At 34.3% G+C, this 24,319-nt stretch overlaps 1 protein-coding gene across 2 annotated transcripts in view; it reads left to right on the plus strand.

The window, feature by feature from the left end:
• F13B (coagulation factor XIII B chain) overlaps positions 1-19,496 on the plus strand; it is a 32,427-nt gene extending 12,931 nt beyond the window's left edge. For both annotated transcript variants that reach the window (XM_027074595.2, XM_015079989.3), the window contains 4 exons: positions 7,601-7,801; positions 8,541-8,723; positions 14,662-14,875; positions 17,878-19,496. In XM_027074595.2, coding sequence (XP_026930396.1) covers positions 7,601-7,801; positions 8,541-8,723; positions 14,662-14,875; positions 17,878-17,911 — 632 coding nt within the window. In that variant the 3' untranslated portion in view covers positions 17,912-19,496. The remainder of the gene's footprint in view (positions 1-7,600; positions 7,802-8,540; positions 8,724-14,661; positions 14,876-17,877) is intronic.
• The last annotated feature ends 4,823 nt before the right edge of the window (positions 19,497-24,319 follow it).

The raw sequence follows: 24,319 nt of genomic DNA on the forward strand, positions 1-24,319 counted from the left end.
TTTCTGTAAGCAGAAAATCTAATATCACAGGGTCTAAAACTCCACTAGTTCTCACCTATTACTTTTTAAAAATTGTGGTAAAATATGAACAATAAAACTTTACCATCTTAGGCATTTGTAAATGTGCATTTCAGTGGCATTAAATATATTCACATTTTTGTGACTGGTTACATTTCGTGTCATCTTTCTCTGAACTGAAATTTTCCCTTACTAGGATCATCAGCATCTCTCCTATATTGTCCCCAGAATGTCATTTGGAGAGGATAATCAATCCAGTTCCTTCCTTGCTAGAGCATATTGTTAATAGCTTTCTTGGCTATCAATTCCTCACTTGAATGATCACCTTTTATTTTGCTGAGCAAATAAAGACATGCTTGTAATTACTTTAAATATATTTTGCATTAAGACATGGTGTATAGTTAACAATGTGTCAAATGGAGAATTAAGGCAGCTATCTAAATAATTATCTAAATTGAGATAACTTCCAGAAAATAATATTCACCTTTCATTTCAAGCCTATATATTTGCCTCATTTTTGACATTGCTAGTCAAAATTATATTTAAAGGAGTATAATTGGTCACTACAGTTGCAATGAACTTCTTACATTGTGACTTCTACAAATAGGTAATGGTATCATAAACTTTCTATAAGTTAAAATAAAATAGTAATTTAATTAAAAATGTTAGCCTTTCAAACTATAAATGTAAATCATTGTTATTTACTAAAAAAATAAGTATATAGAAGCAACTAGAAGAAAACAGAAAATATCAGTAACTTAGGAGGAAACAAAACCTGTTAATTACTTAGATAATGGTTTTCTAAACCTTTTCATACACATACACACACACACACACACACACACACACATGCAACGCATATTTATAAAAAATATATGCTATCATGAGAGGCTATGTAACTTGTTTTTTCCCCACAAACTATATTATGAATGTGGTTTGATATATTTGTACAATATACATTTTAATTGATGCATAGTATTCTATAATGCAGATATGCCATAATTAAATTAATCACTTTTAATGGAAGTTTAGTGTGGTTTCAACATTTTTATATTCCAAACAGTACATTTTTTTGTACTAAATGTTTGCACGCTTAAAAAACACTTTAGTTTTTGATTTTTAGAATTAAGTATGTTTCTTTCACATGTCTTATTTTGTTTTAGCTTTTTTTTTTTCAGATTTTCTGAAGGAGAACTTTGGATGAAAGAAATTTGGAATTTTAATTATTTTTCTGTAAATTGTCAAATTGTCCTTGAGAAAGTTAATCTGATTTATGACCCTACCATCAGTGAATCAAAGTAGCACTTTTCTTACACTTTAATCTTCACAAATTGTTAATCCAACAATTAAAATTATTTTAATTTGGTTTATTTAAGTATTAATAAATTGAGTTTATTTATTTGATTTGGTTATTTAAGTATTACTCAATTGAGCATTTGTCAATTTTCTAGTGGCTGGCCACAGGTTGTTTTTTTTTTTTCCAATGACCTTGATTTTTTTATACTTGTAATAAAAGTTTTATTAGTATAAATTATATTATTCACTTGACAAAATGATGCAAGATATAACAATGTATATTGCAACCATTTTTATTTTCTTTTTCTTTATACTGTTTTCATATATAGAAGTTTAAATTTTAAATCGTAAGCTCTTTCCACATCTCCTTTGTGGTTTCTCTATTCCAAATCATTCTTAAGCTACTGTTCTCATGCAAATTCAGATATGTCTACCTATGGCTTTTCTTTTTTATAATTTTTTAAATGTTTTAAATGTTTTTTATTTATTTTTGAGAGAGAGAGAGAGAGACAGAGCATGAGTGGGGTGGTGGGGAGGGGGAGACACAGAATCCAAAGCAGGCTCCAGGCTCTGAGCTGTCAGCACAGAGCCTGATGTGGGGCTTGAACCCATAAACCGTGAGATCATGACCTGAGCCGAAGCTGTACACTTAACCGACTGAGCCACCCAGGCACCCCTACCTGTAGCTTTCCTATTGCTTTCCTATTTTTATAAAAGTTTTTGATATTAAGGCTTTGATGATGTGATTGATAATGCATTGAATGGAAGTACAGTCATCTCTGAGGATGGAGACTAAATGGAAATAGCAATGGAATAGCTAGTAATGAAACAACCTCATAAGGAATAACAAGGTTTAAGGAAATCTGTCATTCCGTCTGGAACAATTGTCTCGAGACACATAGACTTGGTGCTCATAAGTCAAAGCAGATACGGAATGAAGACCATTTATTGTCATCAGGGCAAGAGGGCAGAGTTCTGTACATCTTATTTGTCCTCAGAAACTGCAAGTACTCTCACTACAAATGGGGAAAATGGTGTAAGGAGCAGAATCTTCCATCTGTGAATTATTGTTCCAGTCATTATGAACCTCTTCAACCTCCCGCCAATCTTCCCTGTCTCATTCTACTCCAGCCACTCTGGTTTCCTTGCTCTTCCTCACACAAGACAAGTGTGCTCTTACCTCAGGGCTGTTTCCTCTTTCTGGAACGCCCTTCCCTCAGAAAAAGCCATGGTTCACCCCTTGACCTTCTTCAAGTCTGTGCTGCTACTACTTCTTACTTAGGCTTATCACAACCATTTGACTTAAAAATTACTTCCCTTACCCCATCCCTCTGATAGCCCCTCCTCTCCCTCCACTACTTATTCCCCATCTAATTTATTATATGTGGTTTTAAGATGGCCTCAAATTATAAAACCCATGTATTTATTTTAATTACTGCTAGTTCATTTGTGTTTCTCCCATCTAGAAGATAAGGTCCATGAGGGTGGAGATCTTTGTTTTGTTCTTTGATATATCTCAAGTGGTAGGTGTCCCACAAATATTATACAGTAAATATGTTTGCTATGTCATGATTTTTATTTAGAGGGAGGAAATCATGCTTAACCTAAGTGATTATTATATATATATATTTTTTCTTTTTACTGAAGTATAGTTGGCACAAAATGTTACATTATTTGAGGGATACAACATGGTGATTCCACAAGTCTATAAGTTATGTTACACTCACCACCAATGTAGCCAATATCAGTCACCTTACAACACTATTACAATACCATTGACTACATTCCCTCTGCTGTACTTTTTATCTTCATGATTTATTAATTCCATAACGGAAGACTGTATCTCCCACAATGTGTGAAGGGTCACACATTTTGCCAGTCGCCATACCCCACTCCTTTCTGGCAGCCATCAATTTGTTTTCTGTATATATGGCTCTGTTGCTGCTTTTTGTTTGTTTATGCATTTGCTTTACGTTTTAGATTCCATATAGAAGTAAATCATATGGTATTTGTCTTTCTCTGGCTTATTTCACTTAGCTTAATACCCTGTAGGTCCATCCATATTGTTGCAAATGGCATGATTTCATCCTTTTATTTTTTTAAAAAAATTTTAAACATTTATTTATTATTGAGAGACACAGAGCATGAGCATGGGAGGGGCAGAGAGAGGGGAAGACACAGAATCTGAAGCAGGCTCCAGGCTCTGAGCTTTTAGCACAGAGCCTGACATGGGGCTCAAGAGATCATGACCTGAGCTGAAGTTGGACACTCAACTGACTGAGCCACTCAGGTGCCCCATGATTTCATCCTTTTTATGGCTGAGTAATATTCCATTATATGGACACTTGTGTTGCTTCCATATCTTATCTATTGTATATAATGCAGCAATAAACATAGGGGTACATATATCTTTTTGAGTTTGTGTTTTCATTTTCTTTGGGTAAATATGCAGAAGTGGAATTATGGGATCATATAGTATTTTTATTTTTAATTTTTTGAGGAACCTCCACAATGTTCACCACAGTGGCTATACAAATGTACATTCGATCAAGAGGGCACGAGGTGATTTTTTTTCCCCTTCTACATCCTCACCAACATTTGTTACCTCTCTTTTTGATTCTAGCCATTCTGACAAGTGTGAGGTGATATCTCACCGTGCGTTTTTTTATTTAAAAAAATTTTTTTAACATTTATTTATTTTTGATAGAGAGAGACAGAGCACAAGTGGGGGAGGGGCAGAGAGAGAGGGAGACACAGAATCCAAAGCAGGCTCCAGGCTCTGAGCTGTCAGCACAGAGCCCCATTTGGGGCTCAAACTCATAAACCATGAGATTGTGACCTGAGCCGAAGTCAGATGCTTAACCGACTGAGCCACCCAGGGTCCCCTATCTCATTGTGGTTTTGATTTGCATTTCCCTGATGATGAGTGATGTTGAGCATCTTTTTATGTGTCTGTTGACAATTTATATGTCTTCTTTGGAAAAATATCTATTCAAGTTCTCTACCCATTTTTTAATTGGATTGTTTGTTTTGTGTGTGTGTGTGTGTGTGTGTGTGTGTGTGTGTGTGTGTCTGTGTGTCTGTGTGTCTGTGTTGAGTTGTATAACTTATTCATATATTTTGGATATTAACCCATTATCATATATATCCTTTGCAAATATCTTCCCCAATTCAGTGAGTTGCCTTTTTGTGTTGTTTATGGTTTCCGTTGCTGCACAAAAGCTTTTTATTTTGATGTAATCCCCATAGTTTATTTTCACTTTTGTATCCCTTGCCTCAGGAGACATATTTAGAAAAATGTTACTAAGGCCAGAGTCAAGAAGATTACTACCTATGTTTTCTTCTAGGAGCTTTAAGGTTTCAGGTCTCACATTTAGATCTTTCATCCATTTTGAGTTAGTTTTTGTATGTGGTATAAGAAAGTGGTCCAGTTTCATTCTTTTGCATGTAGCTGTCCAGTTTTCCCAGCACCACTTATTGAAAAGACTTTTTCCCATTGTAATATTCTTGCCTCCTTTGCCATAGATTAATTGACCATATGAACATTTCTGCACTTTCTATTCTGTTCCACAGACCTATGTGTCTATTTTTGTCCCATGCCATGCTGTTTTGATTACTTCAGCTTTGTAGTATATTTTGAAATCTGGGATTGTGATCCCACCAATTTGGTTCTTCTTTCTCAAGATTGCTTTTGCTTTTGTGGCTCCATACAAATGTAAGGATTATTTGTTCTGGTTCTCTGGAAAGTGCTATTGGTATTTTGGTAGTAATTGCACTGAATCTATAAATTGCTTTGGTTGGTATGGACATTTTAACAATCTTAATTCTTCCAACCCATGAGCATGGAATGTCTTTCCATTTCTTTGTGTAATCTTCAATTTCTTTCATTAGAGTTTTATAGTTTTCAGAGTAAAGGTTTAATCTCCTTGGTTAAGTATATTCCTAGGTATTTTGTTCTTTTGGACATATTTATAAATAAAATTAAAATTATTTTCTTAGTTTCTCTTTTTGCTGCTTTGTTATTAGTGTGTACAAATGCGTTTGAATTCTGTGTATTAATTTTGTATTCTACAATTTTACTGAATTCATTTTTTTATTTTTAATAGTTTTTTGGTGGGGTCTTTAGGGTTTTTTGTGTATAGTATTATGTCATCTGCAAATAGTTACAGTTTAACTTTTTCCTTATCCATTTGGATGCCTTTTATTTCCTTTTTTTATCCAATTGCTGTGGCCAGAGTGTTCAAGTGGTATGTTGAATAAAAGTGGCAAGAGTGGGCACCGTTGTCTTCTTGTTCTTGGTCTGAGAGGAAAAACTCTGTTTTCACCATTGAGTATGATGTTAACTGTGGGTTGATATTTGTAATATGCTTTTTCTTCATCTATTGAGATGATGATATGGTTTTTATTCTTTGTTTTCTTGATGTGGTGGATCATATTGATTGATTTATGAATATTGAACCATCCTTGCATCTCCAGAATAAATTCCGCTTGATCATGGTGAATGATTCTTTTAATGTATTGTTGAATGCAGTTTGTTAATAATTTGTTGAGGACTTTTTCATCCATGTTCATCAGGGATATTAGTCTGTAGTTCTCTTTTTTTGTAGCGTCTGTCTGGTTCAGGTATCATGGTGATGCTGGCCTAATTGAATGTATTTGGAAGCTTTCCTTCTTCTCTTATGTTTTGGAATAGTTGAGGAAAATAAGTTTTAACTCTTCTTTAAATGTTCAGTAGACTTCACCTGTGAAGCCATCTGGTCCTGGACTTTTGTTTTTTGGGGATTTTTAAAATTACCAATTCAATTTTGTTACTAGTAATTGGTCTGCTCAGATTTTCTATTTCTTCCAGATTCGGTTTTAGATTATGTTTCTAGAAATTTATCTATTTCTTCTAGATTGTCCAATTTTCTGGCATATAATTTTTTGTAGTATTCTTTTATAATCATTTGCATTTCTGTGGTGTAAGTTTTTACTTCTCTTTTGTTTCTAATTTTATTTATTTTTGTTGTCTCTTTTTTTCTTGAGAGTCTGGCTAAAGACTAATCAATTTGGTTTATCTTTTCAAAGAAACAGCCTCTAGTTTCACTGATATTTTCTATTTTTTTTTAGTCTCTATATTATTTATTTCTGCTCTCTTTATTATTTCCTTCTTTCTACTAACCTTGGGCTCTTTTTGGTTCCTTTGGATGTAAGGTTATACTGTTTATTCGATTTTTTTGTTTCTTGAGGTAAACCTCTATTGCTATAAATTTCCCTCTTAGAACTGCTTTGCTGCATCCCAAATATTTTGGACCACTGTGTTTTTGTTTTCATTTATATCCATGTTTAAAAAAAATTTTCTTCTTTAATTTCTTCATTGATCCATTGGATGTGTAGTAGCATGTGGTTTAGCCTCCACCTGTTTGTGGGGTTTTTTCCCATTTTTTTCTTTGTTATTGACATCTAGTTTCTTACTGTTGTTGTAAGAAAAGATGTGTGCTATAATTCTAATGTTTTTTAATTTATTGGTACTGTTTTGTGGCTTAACATGTGATCTATCCTGGGAATGTTCCATGTGCACTTGAAAAGAATGTGTATTGTGTTGTTTCTAGATGAAATGTGTTAGGGATATGTGTTATGACCCTCTGGTCTAAAAGTTCATTCAAAGACACTGCTTTCTTATTGATATTATACCTGGATGATCTATCCATTAATGTCGTGGGATGTTAACGTCCCCTACTACTAATGTATTATTGTCAATTTTTTCCTTTATGTCTGCTAATATTTGCTCTATGCATTTAGGAACTCCAATTTGGGGGTGCATAGATATTTATAAGTGTTATATGTTCTCATTGGAATAATTTCCTTATCATTATGTAATGCTTCTTGGTCCCTTGTTATAGTCTGTTTTAAAGTCTCTTTTGTCCAATGTAAGTATTGCTACCCTGGCTTTTTTTTTTTTTTTTTGCTTCCATTTGCATGGTATTTCTCTTTATATCATTTCACTTTTAGTCTCTATGTACCTTTAAGTCTTAAGTGCGTCTTTTGTAGCTTAAACAATATTTTTAACGTTCAAATTAAGTGGTTTAAATTTATAATATAATGATAATAAGAAGAAATGTATAAATTCATTTGATAGCAATATAATGTATATTTTATTATGTATATGTTTGAGTGGTTTTAATAATGTAAATGTTAAATATAAAACATTGCTTCTGATACCTATCAAAATTTTTATTTTAAAAATATATTAAGCTTCATACTTGTCAAATGAGTAAATAATTGAAAAGAACATTTTTTCTTACAGAGCCATGTACTATTAATGTGGATTACATGAAAAGAAATAACATAGAGATGAAATGGAAGTATGAAGGAAAGGTCTTACATGGAGATTTAATAGATTTTGTATGTAAACAAGGATATGACTTATCTCCATCAACCCCATTGTCTGAATTATCTGTACAGTGCAATAGAGGAGAAGTGAGATATCCTTTATGTATTATAAAAGGTAAAACAATAGTGTTTTCTGACAATTTCTCAGGTGATTAATATCACTACTTGGGTTCAAAGTATAAGAAAGACCCTACACAACTCACTATCATCATCTTCTAATATACAACATTGGTAATGATCTGATTAATTTCCAGTAAGCACAAATACTTAAAAAAGATGGCTATGCTGACATCTTTTAATTCCAATGAGTCAATTTTATAAAGGGAGAAATTAATAGGTCTTATAAATATCCCCAGACTATCAGGGGACTGATCACCCTAATGTGAGCAATCAACAGCTCTGGAAAACATTGCCCTTCTTGGGGTTTGCTGGGTTTGTATTGTCTCAGAAAAGATCTTGATACAGACTGGGAGATTCTTTGTGCTCCTTGGACATGGAACTATTACTTTTAATAGGAAAAAAAATGTAAGAAGATACATACAGAAAGCCTGGCTTCAATGGGGTTTCATACATTTTCACTTTTGGCTACATAAAAAGGGAAAAATAAAATCATGATTGTTAATTCTTTGCCAGTTTTAAATGTGTATTTCAATTTTATAATAAGATTCTAATTCTTGCAATAATCCATTTTATGATATTAAGTTATTACAGAAATGCTCTCAATATTTGAAATTTGACAGCTATTTTAAAAATGCTTTTACATGAAATGTGCCATTTTATTTCCATAGCAATTATTAAAGTATTGGATGCTTACTATGGAAATTCATTATATCCTTCTAAAATTATTTTTGCAGAATCTAAAGGAATGTGTGCATATCCTCCACTTATTAAAAATGGAGTCATGATTAGTTCAACAATAGGCATCTACGAAAATGGTTCTTCAGTAGAATACAGATGTTTTGATCACCATTTCCTTCAAGGGTCTAGGGAGTCCTATTGCTTAGATGGAGTGTGGACTACACCACCATCATGTTTAGGTATGTACTACTAAATATCCCACTATTTAATAAAATAAAAGCCATAGTTTTTCACTTTCTATTCTCTTTTAGTTGATATAACACTATTATAATGCTTAATTTGCTATATTTGTACTTAAGTGTACCTATTCAATCATTAGTTCCTCTTCTTTCCTGTAGATCATAAATAACTATTGTCCAGCTGGTTCTAACAAGTATTATTAAATACACATATACACCAGATACTGGTGTTGTATGGGGCTATACAGTGACTAAGTCATAGTGGTGTGGGTAAACGTGTTAACAATTATCATTCAGTGTGATTGGTACTATAATAGGAAACATGAGTGCAATGGGGAAACAAAGATAGAAAGTTGAAGCAAGTTAATGCCTTATTAGTGAAGTATCTGAGTAGAAGTAACAATATCTACCAAGATTCTCAGAAGTCAAAAAAAAAAGCATATCTTTAAATAAAAAGAAAAATTTTTTGTGTCCATACTTGACTTATTTGCTATTTTATTTCACCAGCTTGGACTTGAGTACAATGCTGAGTAGAAGAAGTAGTGGATATCTTGTTTCCCAAACTCATAAGCAAAACTTTGAATAATTCATCTTTATTTACAGTGTTATAAAGTCTTTAAAAATCGAATTAAAAATATAGAAATCTCTAATTTCTATTTTTCTAATTTTTTTTAATCTTCAGGGAGTGTTTAACAATACCTATTGAAATGACTATATGAGTACTTTTTCCCCCTAGAATTATAATTGCTTCTTTTTGATTGTTAAAAGCGGGATTATATTCCTCTAATAAATCACACTTGGTTGTGATGAATCATGATTTTTTACATGTTGTTGGGTTTTATTTGCTTATATTTTACTTAGAAGTTTTGCATCTATTTTCATGAGAGAGATCAGTCTGTTATTTTCCTTTTGGGTTTGGTATGAACTTTCTACTTATTTCATATGGTGAATTGGTATGTTCCTTCTTTTTGAATTCTCTGGAATTTGTGTAAGATTGGTACTATTTCTTCCTTAGTAATTGTAAGAATCCATCAAACATGCCATTTGGGCATCAAGTTTTCTTTGAGGACAGATAATGACAGCTGTCAGTTTGGTAGGGTGGTTTCTAGGAATTTGTCTATCGAAATTGTCAAATTTGTTGACATAATGTTCACAACATCTTCTTACATTCTTTTTAATGCCTTTAGTGGTGAGTCTTTTGCCTTTACTGCTATTAATATGTATCTCTTTCTTTGTTGGCATGTCTTACTAAGGGTCTACAACTTTTACTAGGCCTCTCAACTAATATTTGCATTTCATCAAATGTTGCCTACGATTTTATTAATTTATATTCTTATCCTTATTTCCTCTCTTCTAATTTCTTGAGTCTACTTTATAGATCTTATTTTTATTTTTTATTTTTTTATTGTGTTAACATTTATTTATTTTTGGGAGACAGAGAGAGACAGAATGTAAGCAGGGGAGGGGCAGAGAAAGGGAGACAGAATCCAAAGAATCAGCACAGAGCCCGACACAGGGCTCGAACCCTCGAACGGTTAGATCGTGGCCTGAGCCTAAGTCAGAGGCTTAACTGACTAAACTACCCAAGTGCACCTATAGATCTTCTTTTAGCTTTTTAGATAGATACTTAAATTGCTGATTTTCAGCCTTTGTTTTCTTTCTAATATATGAATTTAAGGATATAAATTTCCTAATGAGCACAACTTTAACTTTATCCCACACGTTTTTACATTTTGGAATTTTATTATCATTCAGTCATTCAGTTTAAAAATATATTATATCATGGGGTTCCTGGATGGCTCAGGTCATGATCTTGTGGTCATGACCTCACTGTCATGAGATTGAGCCCTGCTCAAGATCCGTGCTGACAGTAAAGAACCTACTTGGGATTCTCTCTCTCCCTCTCTATCTCTCTGCCCCTCCCCAGCTAGCACTCTCCGTCTCCCCCTCTCTCTCTCAAAAAAGAAAAATATATATATATATATATGTATATATTTTATTTTGATTCATTTTGATCCATATCCATTTTGATATCTTGTACGCACTCTGAGGTTTTTAGGTTTTGAACATTGGAGGATTTTCTTTTGTTACTGATTTCTAATGTAAATCCCTTGAGACATTTTGTTTTATAAGACTTGTGGTGGTTTTTTTTTTTTAGTTTTTAAAGGTTTTTTTGTTTTTTTTTTTTATATTTCAGGTATTTATTTAAATTTTAGTTAGTTAGCATATAGTGTAATATTAGTTTCAGGAGTACAATTTAGTCATGCGTCACTTACATAGAACACCAGTGAGACGTACTTTGAATTATATCAATCCTTTGAGTTTCATTTGATACTTACTTTATTACTGTATTTGTGGTAGGTACATGTTCTTTTGAAATAAATGAATAAATAATCGTCAGTGTTGGATTCACTGTTGCTGCACATGTCAGTTGAATTTTGTTTTCCATGTTAAGTTCATTCATATCTGTGCTGATTTGTGTTTGTTTGTTTTTCTATCAGTTGTCAAAGGAAGTATGTTAAAGTCTCTCCCGCTGTGCATTTAAAAACATTTCTTATTTTAGTTCTGTCAATTTTTGCTTTTGTGTTTTCACGCTGTTCTTCTAGGTACACACAAATTGAAGCATATTAAATCTTGGTGTATTGGCCCCGCCAAACTTTAAGAGAGTCTTTGTCTATGCCAGGCTTTGTTTTTTCTTGTTTTGCCTGAAGTCTACTTAAGCTGTCCCAGCGCACTTTTGACAAGTATTTACAAGGCATACATTTTTATCATCCTTCAACTTTCAATTTTTTGGTTTCTTACTTTCAATATGTATGTCTTATAAGCAATATATAGTTAATTTTAAAAGCATACTTTTTCAGTCTGACAATCTTTCTCTTTATAGTATTTAGTCTATTTATATATTAATATAAGTACTGATATATTGGGGTTTATAGCTACCATCTTACTGTACTAGATATATATCCTATGTTCTGTATTCTTTCTCTCTTTTTTTTTCTTTTTCTTTCTTTCTTTTTTTTTTTTTTTTTGCTTTCTTTTGGGTAAATCAATTCTTTTCATATCATTTTACTCTCTACTAGCTTGTTGGTTATAATTTCCTCTTGGCTTCCTTTAAGTGTTATCATAGATATTACATAATTCAACCTGGACTTATTACAATTGCATACAAATTAGTACTCTTACCACTTCTCCAGGACCCAGAACACCTTGACTTGATTTACCCTTCCCACTTTTTGTACTACCGTGTCACCCATTTCATTCTCCTTACAGTTTAAGTCTCAATGATACTGTGAATATTATGTTGTTCAAAACTACTCTTTAAGATTTGTTTATGTTTTTTCAGTGATTTGTTTCTCATCTTCTCCTGCTTCTCTCTGTTTCTGATTGGGATCATTTTCCATACACCTGAAAAATATTATTTTTTTTATTATTTTCTCAGTTTTTGTTTGTCTGCAAATTTCTTTATTTCCCTTCACTTTTGAAGAGTTATTTTTGCCAAAGATAGAAGTCTAGTTTGGTCCTCATTTTTCTTTTAGTGCTGTAAAAGATGTCTTTTTATCCTTTTTTGCCTTTTGTAGTTTTTGTTTGTTAATGTTATTCATAATTGTACTTCTTTGAAACTAAGTTTCTTTTTGTCCTCTGCTGGTCCTGAGATTCTTTTCCCCTTTATCTTCAGGGGGTTATTTATGCCGGGCCTGATGTGGGTTTCTTTGAGCATTTCATTCTTCAAGTTGGTAGCACTTCTTGAATCTGTGGCTTGATATTTTTCATAGGTTTTGGAGGTACCTTTTATCTTTTTTTTTGTTTCCATTTGGCTATTTTCTACTGATATATCTTCCAATTCATTAACCCTTTCTTTAGATGTGTCCAGTGTGCTTTAAATTCATCTACTAAGCTCTCAATATCTTTGCATTTCTAAAATGTCCACTTTATGCTTTTGTGTGAGGGTAGATTTGAGTTCTCTGATGAAAGTCTTTACCGTAACTTCCATTTCTTCACCATGTTAATCCCACTTATTCCAAGTTCTTGTCTGAAAATTCCATTATCTGGATCATCTGTAGGCCTATTTCTATTTCTAGCCTAATTTCTTGCTATTTTTATTAACAGTTGATTGAATATCAAATATTATTCATGGGAGTTTCTAGAAGCTTGAAGCAACAGTGCCATCTTGTTCCAGAGAATACTCATCTCATCTTCTGGATAATAGTGTAGGGGAAATTGGTCTCAATCTAATTAGAAGTGAAGTTTTTTCCAGGCTTATTTTCAATCCTTTGTTTGCCTCTACTCATAGAATGTAACCCTGCAAGTTTCTTCGCTAAGAATTTTGGTGTTCATACTAAGGTTCCTCCTTCTTGACTGGCTATCATATTACTGGAAGACTACCAACAGTTTAATATAGCTTTCCATACACTTTCTGCTTGGCCCTTTATGCTCTCACTTCACACAAGTCAAGAATAGGCAAATGCTTCAAGGGAAAAACCCATGCCAAGTATCACGTTCATTCTCTGCACCTCCCATTACTCTGGGTCTTGACCCTTTAAGTCCTGGCTGTCATGGCTGACCTAAACTTCCATTTTTTCTATCCTCAACAACACTTGATTCCCAAAAGATCTGCTAGCTCTATGTTTGTTGTTGATCATTCTCAACACAGTCTCTCAGCTCATGCTGAGAATCACTAAATCTCCAAGAGGAAAATGCCCCTAGAATGTTGGATTCTTCCGAATGAGCTTTTACCAGAATCTTAGCACCATGAGTACTGACTGGCTTGGGAATTCTCTAGTTCCTTGAAATTCTTGCTTTATGTCTGTTTTCAGATTTTCCATGTTTTAGTATAAGTACTGGTCTGATATAGGCTATTCTGTCATAGCTGAGAAGGTCCATGAATTAATTTTTAACTTGCTTTAATTAAAATTTCATATTTTGTAGAACAACATTTTAAATTATAGTGCCGTTTGACCTCATTTTCAAAGCTATTTTTCAGTGACTACAAAGACTCTCTTAGAGTCTTTCTGATTATCCATTTTTATTCTGTCTATAGAACTTCTAGCATAACAGCAGATACATAGGGATTCAACAAATATTGAAATCTTGAATAAAGAAGTTTGTTAATGTATTATATGATTCATATGCTCTATTAACAATTCTGGACCTTTAACGTATCTCAGAATCTACTGTTTAGTGCTAGGTCATTCAAGAGGCAAATAAGGACACAAATAACTTCATTTTCTAAAATAACTTGACATTTTTAAAATATCAATATTTTTATTAAGGAAAAAAATCAAAGAAATTTATCAGGTCTCCTAATAACTTTTTTAAGTTTTTGTTTTGTTTTGTTTTAATGCATTAGTGGAAGGACACAATAATATTTTCAATGCTTAGAATTTAAAGCACCTAAATCCAATATTGATATTCCTTAATAACTGGAAATTTAAAAGAGAGAAAACCGTCAACCACTCTGGATGCCATCAGGTGATAGAGTTTGAGTCATTGTTGAGATTCCAGCTTCTTTCTACACTTCAATAATATCTTATCTATCCAACAATCAAACAAATACTTTGTCTCGTGGGGATTTTATTTGAGCTTTCTGAGGAAAAAAAATAAGAAAAGGAAGCTTACTTGAATAATTGTTAGTAACTCTCAATGCTCTTTATTAAAAAACACCTTTATTTATTTGCTATCTTTGAAAATCTTAATGACATAAAGCTAAGTGACTGGCAGGATATACACTTTTTTCTTTGTCAAATCCAGGACCACAGAGATAAATGGCAGACTGTTTTCTGTGAGCTTTGAACATATTTTCCGACTCAAATATTAATTCTAACTAACTTAGTTGCCACTCAAATGCCTGGGAATTTTAAGGTCATCATGAGTAGGAAGCACAATGCTTCCTGTTAGTGCCAAGATGTGTCAAGATTATTTTCTTCTTTTTATTTTTCAGAGCCTTGTACGTTATCTTTTGTTGAAATGGAAAATAATAATTTACTCCTGAAATGGAGTTTTGACAACAGACCATATATTTTCCATGGCGAGTATATTGAATTTCTTTGTAGGAGAGGTACATATATAGATGAGTCCTCTATTATAGGATCTGAACTCAGAGTGCAATGTGACAGAGGGCACTTAAAATATCCAAGATGTGTTCCAAAAGAAAGGTAAGAAGAAACTTGTGCCTACAATTAATTATTTTCTTCATGTTGTTATCCAAGAGATTTTTTTTGTTATAAATTTCAGAAATATTTGGTTCTATGACACTCCTACTTTATGGTCATTATAAAGCAAAAAATAATTTTATTTTTTTAAGCCAGGCAAACTCCTAGAAATATTAATTAATTCAACAAACTTTCTGAGTTGTCTGAAGTCAAAGTGTTATTTGTATTTCATATTTGTGACACTTGGCAACTTGGCAAATCAATTTATATGAGCAATATTTAAATGTGGAAAAATTAATCTATATGTTGAGATGGAAAATCACATTTTCTCCCACCTCTCAGTATAGATCCAAGTATGAGTAATAAAGATGGGGGAAATAAGGGGGGCCTGGGTGATTCAGTTGGTTAAGCATCCAGTTCTTGATTTCTGCACTGACAGTATGAAGCCTGCTTGGGATTCTCTCTCTCTTTCTCTCTCTCTCTTTCTCTGCCCTTCCCCACTCACATGCCCACTCTCTCTCTCTCAAAATAAATAAACTTAAAAAATATGAGAAACAAAACTGTACAAATCTTTCTACTGATAGAAGAGCATATTAATAACAATGATTAAAATTATGTTATTTTCAGGAACACATTTCTGTGTAAGAGCTTGGAAACACTAAAGTGTTTCCTCATAGGACAACTTAAAAATATATATTTTATACCTTTTTGTTTGTTTTTTTCCTCATTCTTTTCTAGTTTTTATTTGAGTATAGTTGACACACATATAGTTGTAAAATTCTGTGTTTCAGGGATACAACATAACGATTCAGCAACTCTATTGTTATGCTGTGCTCACCACAAGTATAGCTACAATCTGTCACCATGAAATGCTATTATAATACCATTGACTATATAACCTATGCTGTACCTTTTATTACCATAACTTACTTAAACTGGAAGCCTGTATCTCTCGCTCACTCCCCTTCTCCCATTTTGTCCATCCCTCCATCCCCTTCCTCTCTAGTGACCGTTTGTTCTCTGTATTTATAGACCTCTTTCTGCTTTTTGTTTGTTTTATTTGTTTTTTAGATTCCACATATAAGTGAAATTATAAGGTATTTGTCTTTCTCTGTCTGACTTATTTAAGGACCCTGAATAGCCAAAGCAATCTTGATAAAGAAGAACAAAAATAGAGGTATCGCAATTCTAGATTTCAAAATAAACTACAAAGCTATAGTAATCAAAATAGTATTGTACTGGCACAAAAATAGACATACATAAATGGAACAAGATAGAGAGCCATACTTACATTGTCAATCTATGACAACGGGGGCAAGGATATACAGTGAGGAAAAGAAGTCTTTCAATAAATGGTGCTAGGAAAACTGGACAGCTACCTGCAAAATAATGAAACTAGGCCACTTTCTTACATACACAACTCAAAATGAGTGAAAGACCTACATGTGAGACCTGAAACCATAAAGCTCCTAAAAGAAAGAATAGGTAGTAATCTTGTCTTTGGCCTTAACAACATTTTTCTAGGTATGTTTCCTAAGGCAAGAAAAATAAAAGCAAAAATAAACTATCGGGACTACATCAAAATGAAAACCTTCTGTATAGCAAAGGAAACCATCAACAAAACAAAAAGGCAACCCACTGAAAGGGAGAAAATATTTGCAAATGATATATCAGACAATGGGTTAATATCCAAAATATATGAAGAATTTATACAACTCAACACATACACACACACAAAATCCCCCAAATATTCCAATTAAAAAATGGACAGAGGACATTTTCCCAAAGAAGACATACGGATGGCCAACAGGTACATGGAAAGACAAAAGACACTCAACATCATTCATCATCAGGGAAAATGCAAATCAAAACTATGAGATATCACCTTCCACTTGTCAGAGTGACTAAAAACAAAAAGGACAAGAAATAACAAGTGTTGCCAAGGATGTGGAGAAAAAGGAACCCTAGAGCCCTGTTGGTGGAAACGTAAATTGATGCAGCAACTATAGAAAACAATGTGGAGGTTCCTGAAAAAATTTAAAAATCAAAATACAATATGATCCAATAATTCCACTTCTGGGTATTTACCCAAAGAAAACAAAAGAAAAACACTAATTCAAAAAGATATAGGCAACCCTTTGTTTATTGAAGCATTATTTACAATAGTCAATATAGGAAAGCAGTCCAAGTGTCCACTGATAAATGAATGGATAAAGAAGATGTGGAATATTATATATATAATAGAGTATTACTCAGCCATAAAAAAGGATGAGATCTTGCCATTTGTGACAACATAAGTAGACCTAGAGAGTATTATGCTAAATGAAATAAGTCAGACAGAGAAAAACAATAACCATATTTTATACTTCTTGATGAATGAAAAATAATTCTGCTTTTAGAAAAATATGTTACAATAATACAATGAAATGATGTAAATGCAAACAATTTTATAGGATCAGGATTTTGACCTTTTAGATGATGCAGTATAAAATGGAAATTATACTTTATGTTCAATTAAGAATATTATAAAAATAACTTATGGCAAAGTGTATGTGTTACTGTCCTAATCATTGTAAACAGTGAACTATATGAACAACATTAGGACAACTTTTTAGATACTTTGAACACTCTATTTAAAAAAACATTCATAAGACACACATGGGTGGAAAACTTTAAAAATAATTTTTAACTATGGTAAAATCAGTGGAGGAAAATTTTATATGTATTTAAGTGTTTTGGATTTCTCATTTCCAAGAGAAAAAGAAGTAAATAACTTAGAAAAAATGTTCAAAATATGGTATTATTGTATCAAATGACATTGAGTTTTTAAAAAGGAATTAATTGCTGGTATGATTTACCAAGTTGGGCAACTTGCTTTCAACAATAGTTAGTTAAAACAGTGACTAATTATATGAAATGTTGAAGGGCTAAGAGTGTAATAAATACTTGACCAGAAATGGTGCTGATTTCAAAAATCTCTCTCCTTTTCTGTCTTTCTCATCAAGGATGCTGTCTTATCAAGAACGCTTAAGGACATAAAAATTCACGGCAGAGAGAAGAATAGTATATCAACACATCATAAAATCTTTTATAAAACATGATTTTTAGAAGAAAATACAAATCTCTAAGTTTTTACTTGCTTGAGGATTTGAATCTAAATTGTCTATGTTGAACATTTTTTTATTTATAAATAAGCCAGAACATGTTGTTTCCTTTCTATTTTGAATGATTTGACATGTAACTTAAACTTTATTGAATATTTTCCATCTATTAAAAAGATTGATCTACATGCAAAAATGTTTTTGATACCTATTATCCATTCATTGTGCTATAGTGTTGCCTTCGATATATGTGAAAAAATTCACATTTGTCTTTATCATATTCATTAATACTAGGGTTTTCTGTTACTTTTAATTCAATCTTTATGTCAATATTAAGGAACCAAACACACTAGAGATAAGAAACTATACATCACATTAGAGGATTTACTTTCTTAAATACAGGAGAGACTACCCTTCAGATTTCCTAAATGTAAAGAATTTTAACAATTAACTATAATATTAGCTACAAGATTAATAATCAAATTGTGAGGTGGTGAACTATCCACATCTTAAAATGTTGCCCAAAGAACATGGCTTAAAAAAGAATAACCCTCTCCATTTTTTTAATATAATTTATTGTTAAGTTGGCTAACATATAGTGTATATGGTGTGCTCTTGGTTTTGGGGGTAGATTCCAGTGATTCATCACTTACATACAATATCCAGTGCTCATCCCAACAAGAACCTTTCCATTTTTATATTTTATACTTTCAATTAATATTTTTAGGTTACGTAATTGTTGGAAGCATGCAGATTATGAAATCAAAAATCAGTCCTGCAAGCAACAAAGCCTGAGAGTGTAGTATTACCAACATCTTTTGAAGTGTTCAAATAGCCACACTGTCACCTTTCTGTTTGAAGGACAGTTATACTTCCAATGGTTATTACAGTTCATTCAGAAGCACATGTAATCACACTACCCCTGTCAGGACTGGTTGTTGTTACGAGAACAGCACATTTTCTTATCTAGAAGATATTCGGTTCATCGAACTCAAGACCTTCTCAATATGATGACATTCTTTAAACCCTCAAGTTACAATTTTCTACTGGTGTGCTAAGGGATACCTTCCTCTAGTGAAGCCACAATGGACCCAACTCTGTGGATTAAATAAGACTTTGGTCAGTGTTGAACATGTATATTTCAGAACTGTCCTTGAGTCCATAATCATGATTTTAATATTCTGTCGTTGTTTTCCACAGTGGATCCCATAAAATTGAAATCTGATTGAAATTAAATATCAACAGCAAAGTGCTAATCATTTCAATTAATGCATCAATCAATCCATTAATCAACAATATTGAGCACCTGTTATATCCTAGAAAATAGAAGATTTGCTCAAGGCGGGTAACTCTCTTGGGAACATGTATTCAGTATTGCCATATCTTCTGATTTTTAATGGTGAGATCTCCTCTGATTTTGATATGTGGAGGGGGATCTAAAAATATTTTGTGAGCAATGTGGCTCATAAGCTGCCAATTTGTCAACTCCAAATGCTAAATAAATGAACATGTGAAAAGTACAACACTGGAAGCATGTATAAAATAAAGTGGTGGCATGGAGGAGGTGGTAATTAACTTTTTGATGGGTGTATAAAGCTTCCTGGGAAAAGCCCAAGGTCTGCAAGGCTAGAGAAGACATCCCAAGTAGAGGAAATGGCACACACAAAGTCAAATATCAAGCACATACCATATGCTAGGCATCATGCTGAGCCCTGGAGATAAAACAGTGAATATGATACGTTGTTTCTACTGATATGGAGCATTGTGCTTTGATGGGAAAGGAAGGTATTAACCAAATCCTTACATGATGACATGTGCCAAGAAAGACATGTCCGTGAACACAAGGAGATGCAGCCTAGTCCCAGATGCTCAAGAAAGGCTTCTTTGAGGAAGTGATACATCAGCTGAGACTTGAAGGGAGAAAAGAAATATTTTGGGTAAGGGATGATCATGCAGAAAACATGTGCAGAGAATACAATGTTTCCAAGAAGATAGTAAATATCCAGTATGGATTGAGTGGAAGGAATGAAGGAGAGAGGGGAACAAGGTAAACTTGGAGAAACTGGAGTCCCATGATGAAGGTCTTTGTAGGCCAAATCAAAGATTTTGGAAGTCACTGATTGAAATGAGATGTTTCTAGTAATTGCTAAAAAGACACCACTGACTGCCATAAGGAGAGAATGGTCTGAAGGAGGGAAAATGTAGGCATAAGGACAGCCACTTTTAGGGAAAGAATGCCATCATCCATGCAAATTATAATAGTAATTTACTGGAGGTTGTTGGGGAAGGTCATCAAAAAGATGAGGCAACCAGTTGACCTGTGAGCTGTGCCCCAGCTCCTAATCCCTGCCTCTGTCCTTGGAATATGGTTCCATTTGCCTTTCCTGTTCCCAGAGGCTACTCCAACGGCATAGACTTGAGAGAGTCTTGTGGTATTAAGAACACCTGCATGGCACACATGACTGAACCTAGTTAAGGCCTCTATATAAATTTTAAGATCTGATGAGCAGGTGCAGAGATCTAGCCCTCTTCCTGCTGCCCAAGGCAAACTTCATATGTAAGTTCACTTTGCTTACTAAAACTGCCACCTACCAATCTGGAGTGGGCTGCCTCTTTTTTCAAACTCTGCCCACCCTCTGAGTATGGGGGCCAATTTCAGATTATATGTGGGAGGCACCCAGGAGGGTTGCAAATCAACAGAGGCAGCAGCATGGATGGTACAAGCTAGACTGGAGAAAGAGATGCTTACAATGTGAAGTCACTATGATGGTGACTGATTAGATGCGGGTGGGGGTGAAGCAGAGAAAAGGTTCAGGAGGACACCTTGGTTTCTGGCTTAAGTGGATGCTAGCCATCTAAGTGTGATCAGAGGAATCAGAGCAAAAAGCAGTGCAAGGGAGTGGGGATTAGCATGAAAAGTTTAGTGTCAAAAATGTAATTTCTGAGGTATTTGTTGGGTAGCCAAGAAGAAATATGAAGGAAACAGTTGATTCTTACAGTCAATGCTGTAGTGAATGACCCAGATTCAGAAACAAAAGACTTATTCTCTCAGCTGCTGGAAGTTCTCAATTACCAGCTTCCTAAGTCAGTTGCTTCAGCTGAAGAAAATCCTTCCTCCCAAGGTCATAACTCCTTCCAAGGGTGACCTGCCATTGACCAATGACTGGTCAACAGGCATTCTTAAGAAAAGACCCTTCATTCCAACTCAGGACACTTTGAAAGGGACATTCCAGCTTCAGATCTACCCCTAGAGTTGGCAGATATCACTGCTTCCTTCCTTTCCCTTCCATGGGTATGGATCCTAAGAGTATTCCCTAAAAATGCCCTTGGCTGTTAATTTCCATCTCCTAGCCTGGAAACCCAATCGGTGAGAATTATATAAGCCTGATTATCAGAACAGAGCTCTGGGCATAATTTCCAGTTGTCAGTTAGCAGATGTCTGTTAAAACTAAGTTAATAGATGAGTTTTTCAGGGTTAGGTTAGAAGTCAGCCTAGTTTAAGGCTTTGAGGATACCTAAAGCTTAGTGACTTCCTATAGGAAAAGGTATAATGAAGGAAACTGATAAGGAATGGCTGGACTGTTCCAATGAAAACCAGAAGAGTTGAAGACCGAAAATAGTGTTTGGATATTATTGGTTACCTTGAAAGAAACAGTACCATTAAGTGTGAAATGGAGATAGGAACAGGCTGAGGGATAAATCTAAGGTACAAAAAACAGAGATGTGACTGTAGTGAGCTGGGCAGTAAGTGTGACAGTGAAGGGGAGAGAGGTAGGTTGGCCTGGAGGGGGAGGGAGGGATAAAGAAGGGTTTGTTGTTTTAATGGAATGGAAGAAACCAGAGCATGTTTTCATTAAATGGGAATGGGTCAGTAAAGAAGGACAGGTTGGAAAATACTGAGAAAATATTGCATAACAAATTGCAGAGGAATCTTGCAAAAGTGAGAAGAGATGGGACCCAAGACACAAGTGGAGGGTGGCTCTTGGCTGGGAGGTGATTCATGTCACATAATTTCTGTCTCCTCTGTGAAGGAAGGGAAGTCATTGCTGGGCATGTGGAAGGGATATGTGGGCAGAGAAGTTGAAGGATGGAGGAGACCAGAGAAACTTGGAACAAGTCAGAGGGTGAGGGGATAAGCAAGCACAATCCAACAAGGTGATCTGGCAAGCTGTAACCGTTTCAATGAATGATCACTTCAATGCGATGTGATGTGTGATGTGCTGAGAATAATGTTACCATAATGACCAGTTTGCTTTTTAGAGAGCTTCGTGTTGCAAGATTATCTTTAGCATAATGAATATGAAAGCAAACAGTGTTTACATGATTTGCCACCCCTGCAATATAGGACAGATGAGTCAACGATCAAAGAGTCCCTAACAAGGTGATTGCCCTAGGGTAGCCCACAGTTTAAAAGGGCACTGCCTGGTTGTGCAGAGAGAAACTGATTTTTCAAAGGGAGAAGTTCATAGAAATCTCTGTTTCTTCATAATGAGAGATCGAAACCCTAGAGAACATCACACATTAAAACTGAATTCAAGGGAGGGGCTCCTGGGCGGCTCAGTTGGTGAAGCGTCTAACTCTTGATTTTGGCTCAGGTCGTGAACTCACGGTTTGTGAGCCCACATCAGGCTCTGCATGGACAGTGTGGAACCTCTTTGGGATTCTCTCTCTCTCCCTCTCTCTCTGCCCCTCTCATGCTCTCTCCTTCTCTCTCTCTCTCAAAATAAATAAACTTAAATAAATGAATTCAGGGAAACTCAGCATGATTCCTTTGGAGGAAAAATGGAGAACATGAGAAATGTAAAAAGTCTAACCGAAACTGAAAAATGGTTTGCCTAATATACTTCTCAAACGTAAACTGATGACTAATCATTAGACAATATGCAAGGTTTCAACCAACAAGAATTTTAATTTGTTTTTATATACTTGATTTTTATTTTCTCATGAACTGTTTTACTCTTTAGATGCACACCACGTTGTGTTTTATATACTTTAGTCTTTAAATGCACCTTATAAGGCCCACAGAAGGGAACCCATGGTAGGGCAGTAGCACAGTGGGAGACCTCCCGTCATGATTTGGTCCTCGTTCCTGTTACTCCTGGAGGCCAGGAGCCCCGCAAGCATTGAGAACCAGGCACCCCGCAGACCCCCCTGTGCTATGCCACAGCTGTGACAGCGTATTCAGAACTTACCCATCTCAGGTTCCTTAGTGCAGGAGCGCACCCGTGTTTGGTGATATGGGTGCTCATTGGAGGACCCAGTAGCACTCCCCAGAGGCCCAACACTGATGTGACCAGTCTCCTGTCTTTTTTCCTTCCACCTCCAACACGAAGCATTCAAAAAAAAAAAAAAGGAAAAAGGAGAAAATAAAGACTTGTTTTTTCTATATGCCATTTATTGTAAGAAAACTTCAAATCATTTCTTAAAGAGTTTATTTATTTATTTATTTTGAGAGAGAGAGAGAGAGAGAGAGAGAGAGAGAGAGAGAGAGAGAATCCCAAGCAGACCCTACACTGTCAGCACAGAGTCGGACACCGGGGCTCATACTCACAAACCGTGAGATCGTGACCTGAGCCAAATTCAAGAGTCCGGTGCTCAACCAGCTGAGCCACTCATGCGCCCCCTAAGACTTTCATTTTTGCTTGGTATATGATAGACCTATCCCCATATCAACACACATGGATTGATCTCATTTGTTATAAGATCTAAATAGTATTTCAAGAGCTGGAGGTAACATAATTTATTTAATTAATCTCTGATTAACGGACTTTTCAGTTGTTTTTATCTTCCCACTTCCTTTCTACCTTCCTTCTTTTTCTTCCTTAATTCCTTCCTTCAGAGGTTACAGGTGGAAATCAAATAATATAATTTAAAGCAGAAGTGAAATAGAATTCTAAATATATTTAAAAGAACAAATATAAATGCCAAGAAAGATCTTAACATGAAATAAAATCAGGTGATGGAGGAGAAGGAGGGAAGAAGCGGAAAGGAAAAGGTTGTAAGCTAATTTTATTGTTTCTCATGATAGAGACCAATAGACATTGTCTGAAGCTTGTGGGAGTAACTAGAAGCAGGAAGTATGTCAGACAGGCAGTAAGAAGACAAGGAAGTAAATTTTTTAGCTTAAAATACTTCAAGTGAACAAAATATAAGTAACGAATATAGAACACTCTAACAAGCAGTCAATAAGGTATATCTTATAAATTCATGTTAATTTTGTACCTAAATAACAGTGAATATGAAGCAGTCATGAATACTGGTCATATACATTAGTCCATAAAAAATTCTAATTAAATTCCAAATAGACTAATATAAGCAAAATTCTCTGGTTATATGCAATACATTT

The sequence above is a fragment of the Acinonyx jubatus genome, chromosome E4 (genome assembly GCF_027475565.1).
Source record: "Acinonyx jubatus isolate Ajub_Pintada_27869175 chromosome E4, VMU_Ajub_asm_v1.0, whole genome shotgun sequence".
NCBI classification, from domain to species: Eukaryota; Metazoa; Chordata; class Mammalia; order Carnivora; family Felidae; genus Acinonyx; species Acinonyx jubatus.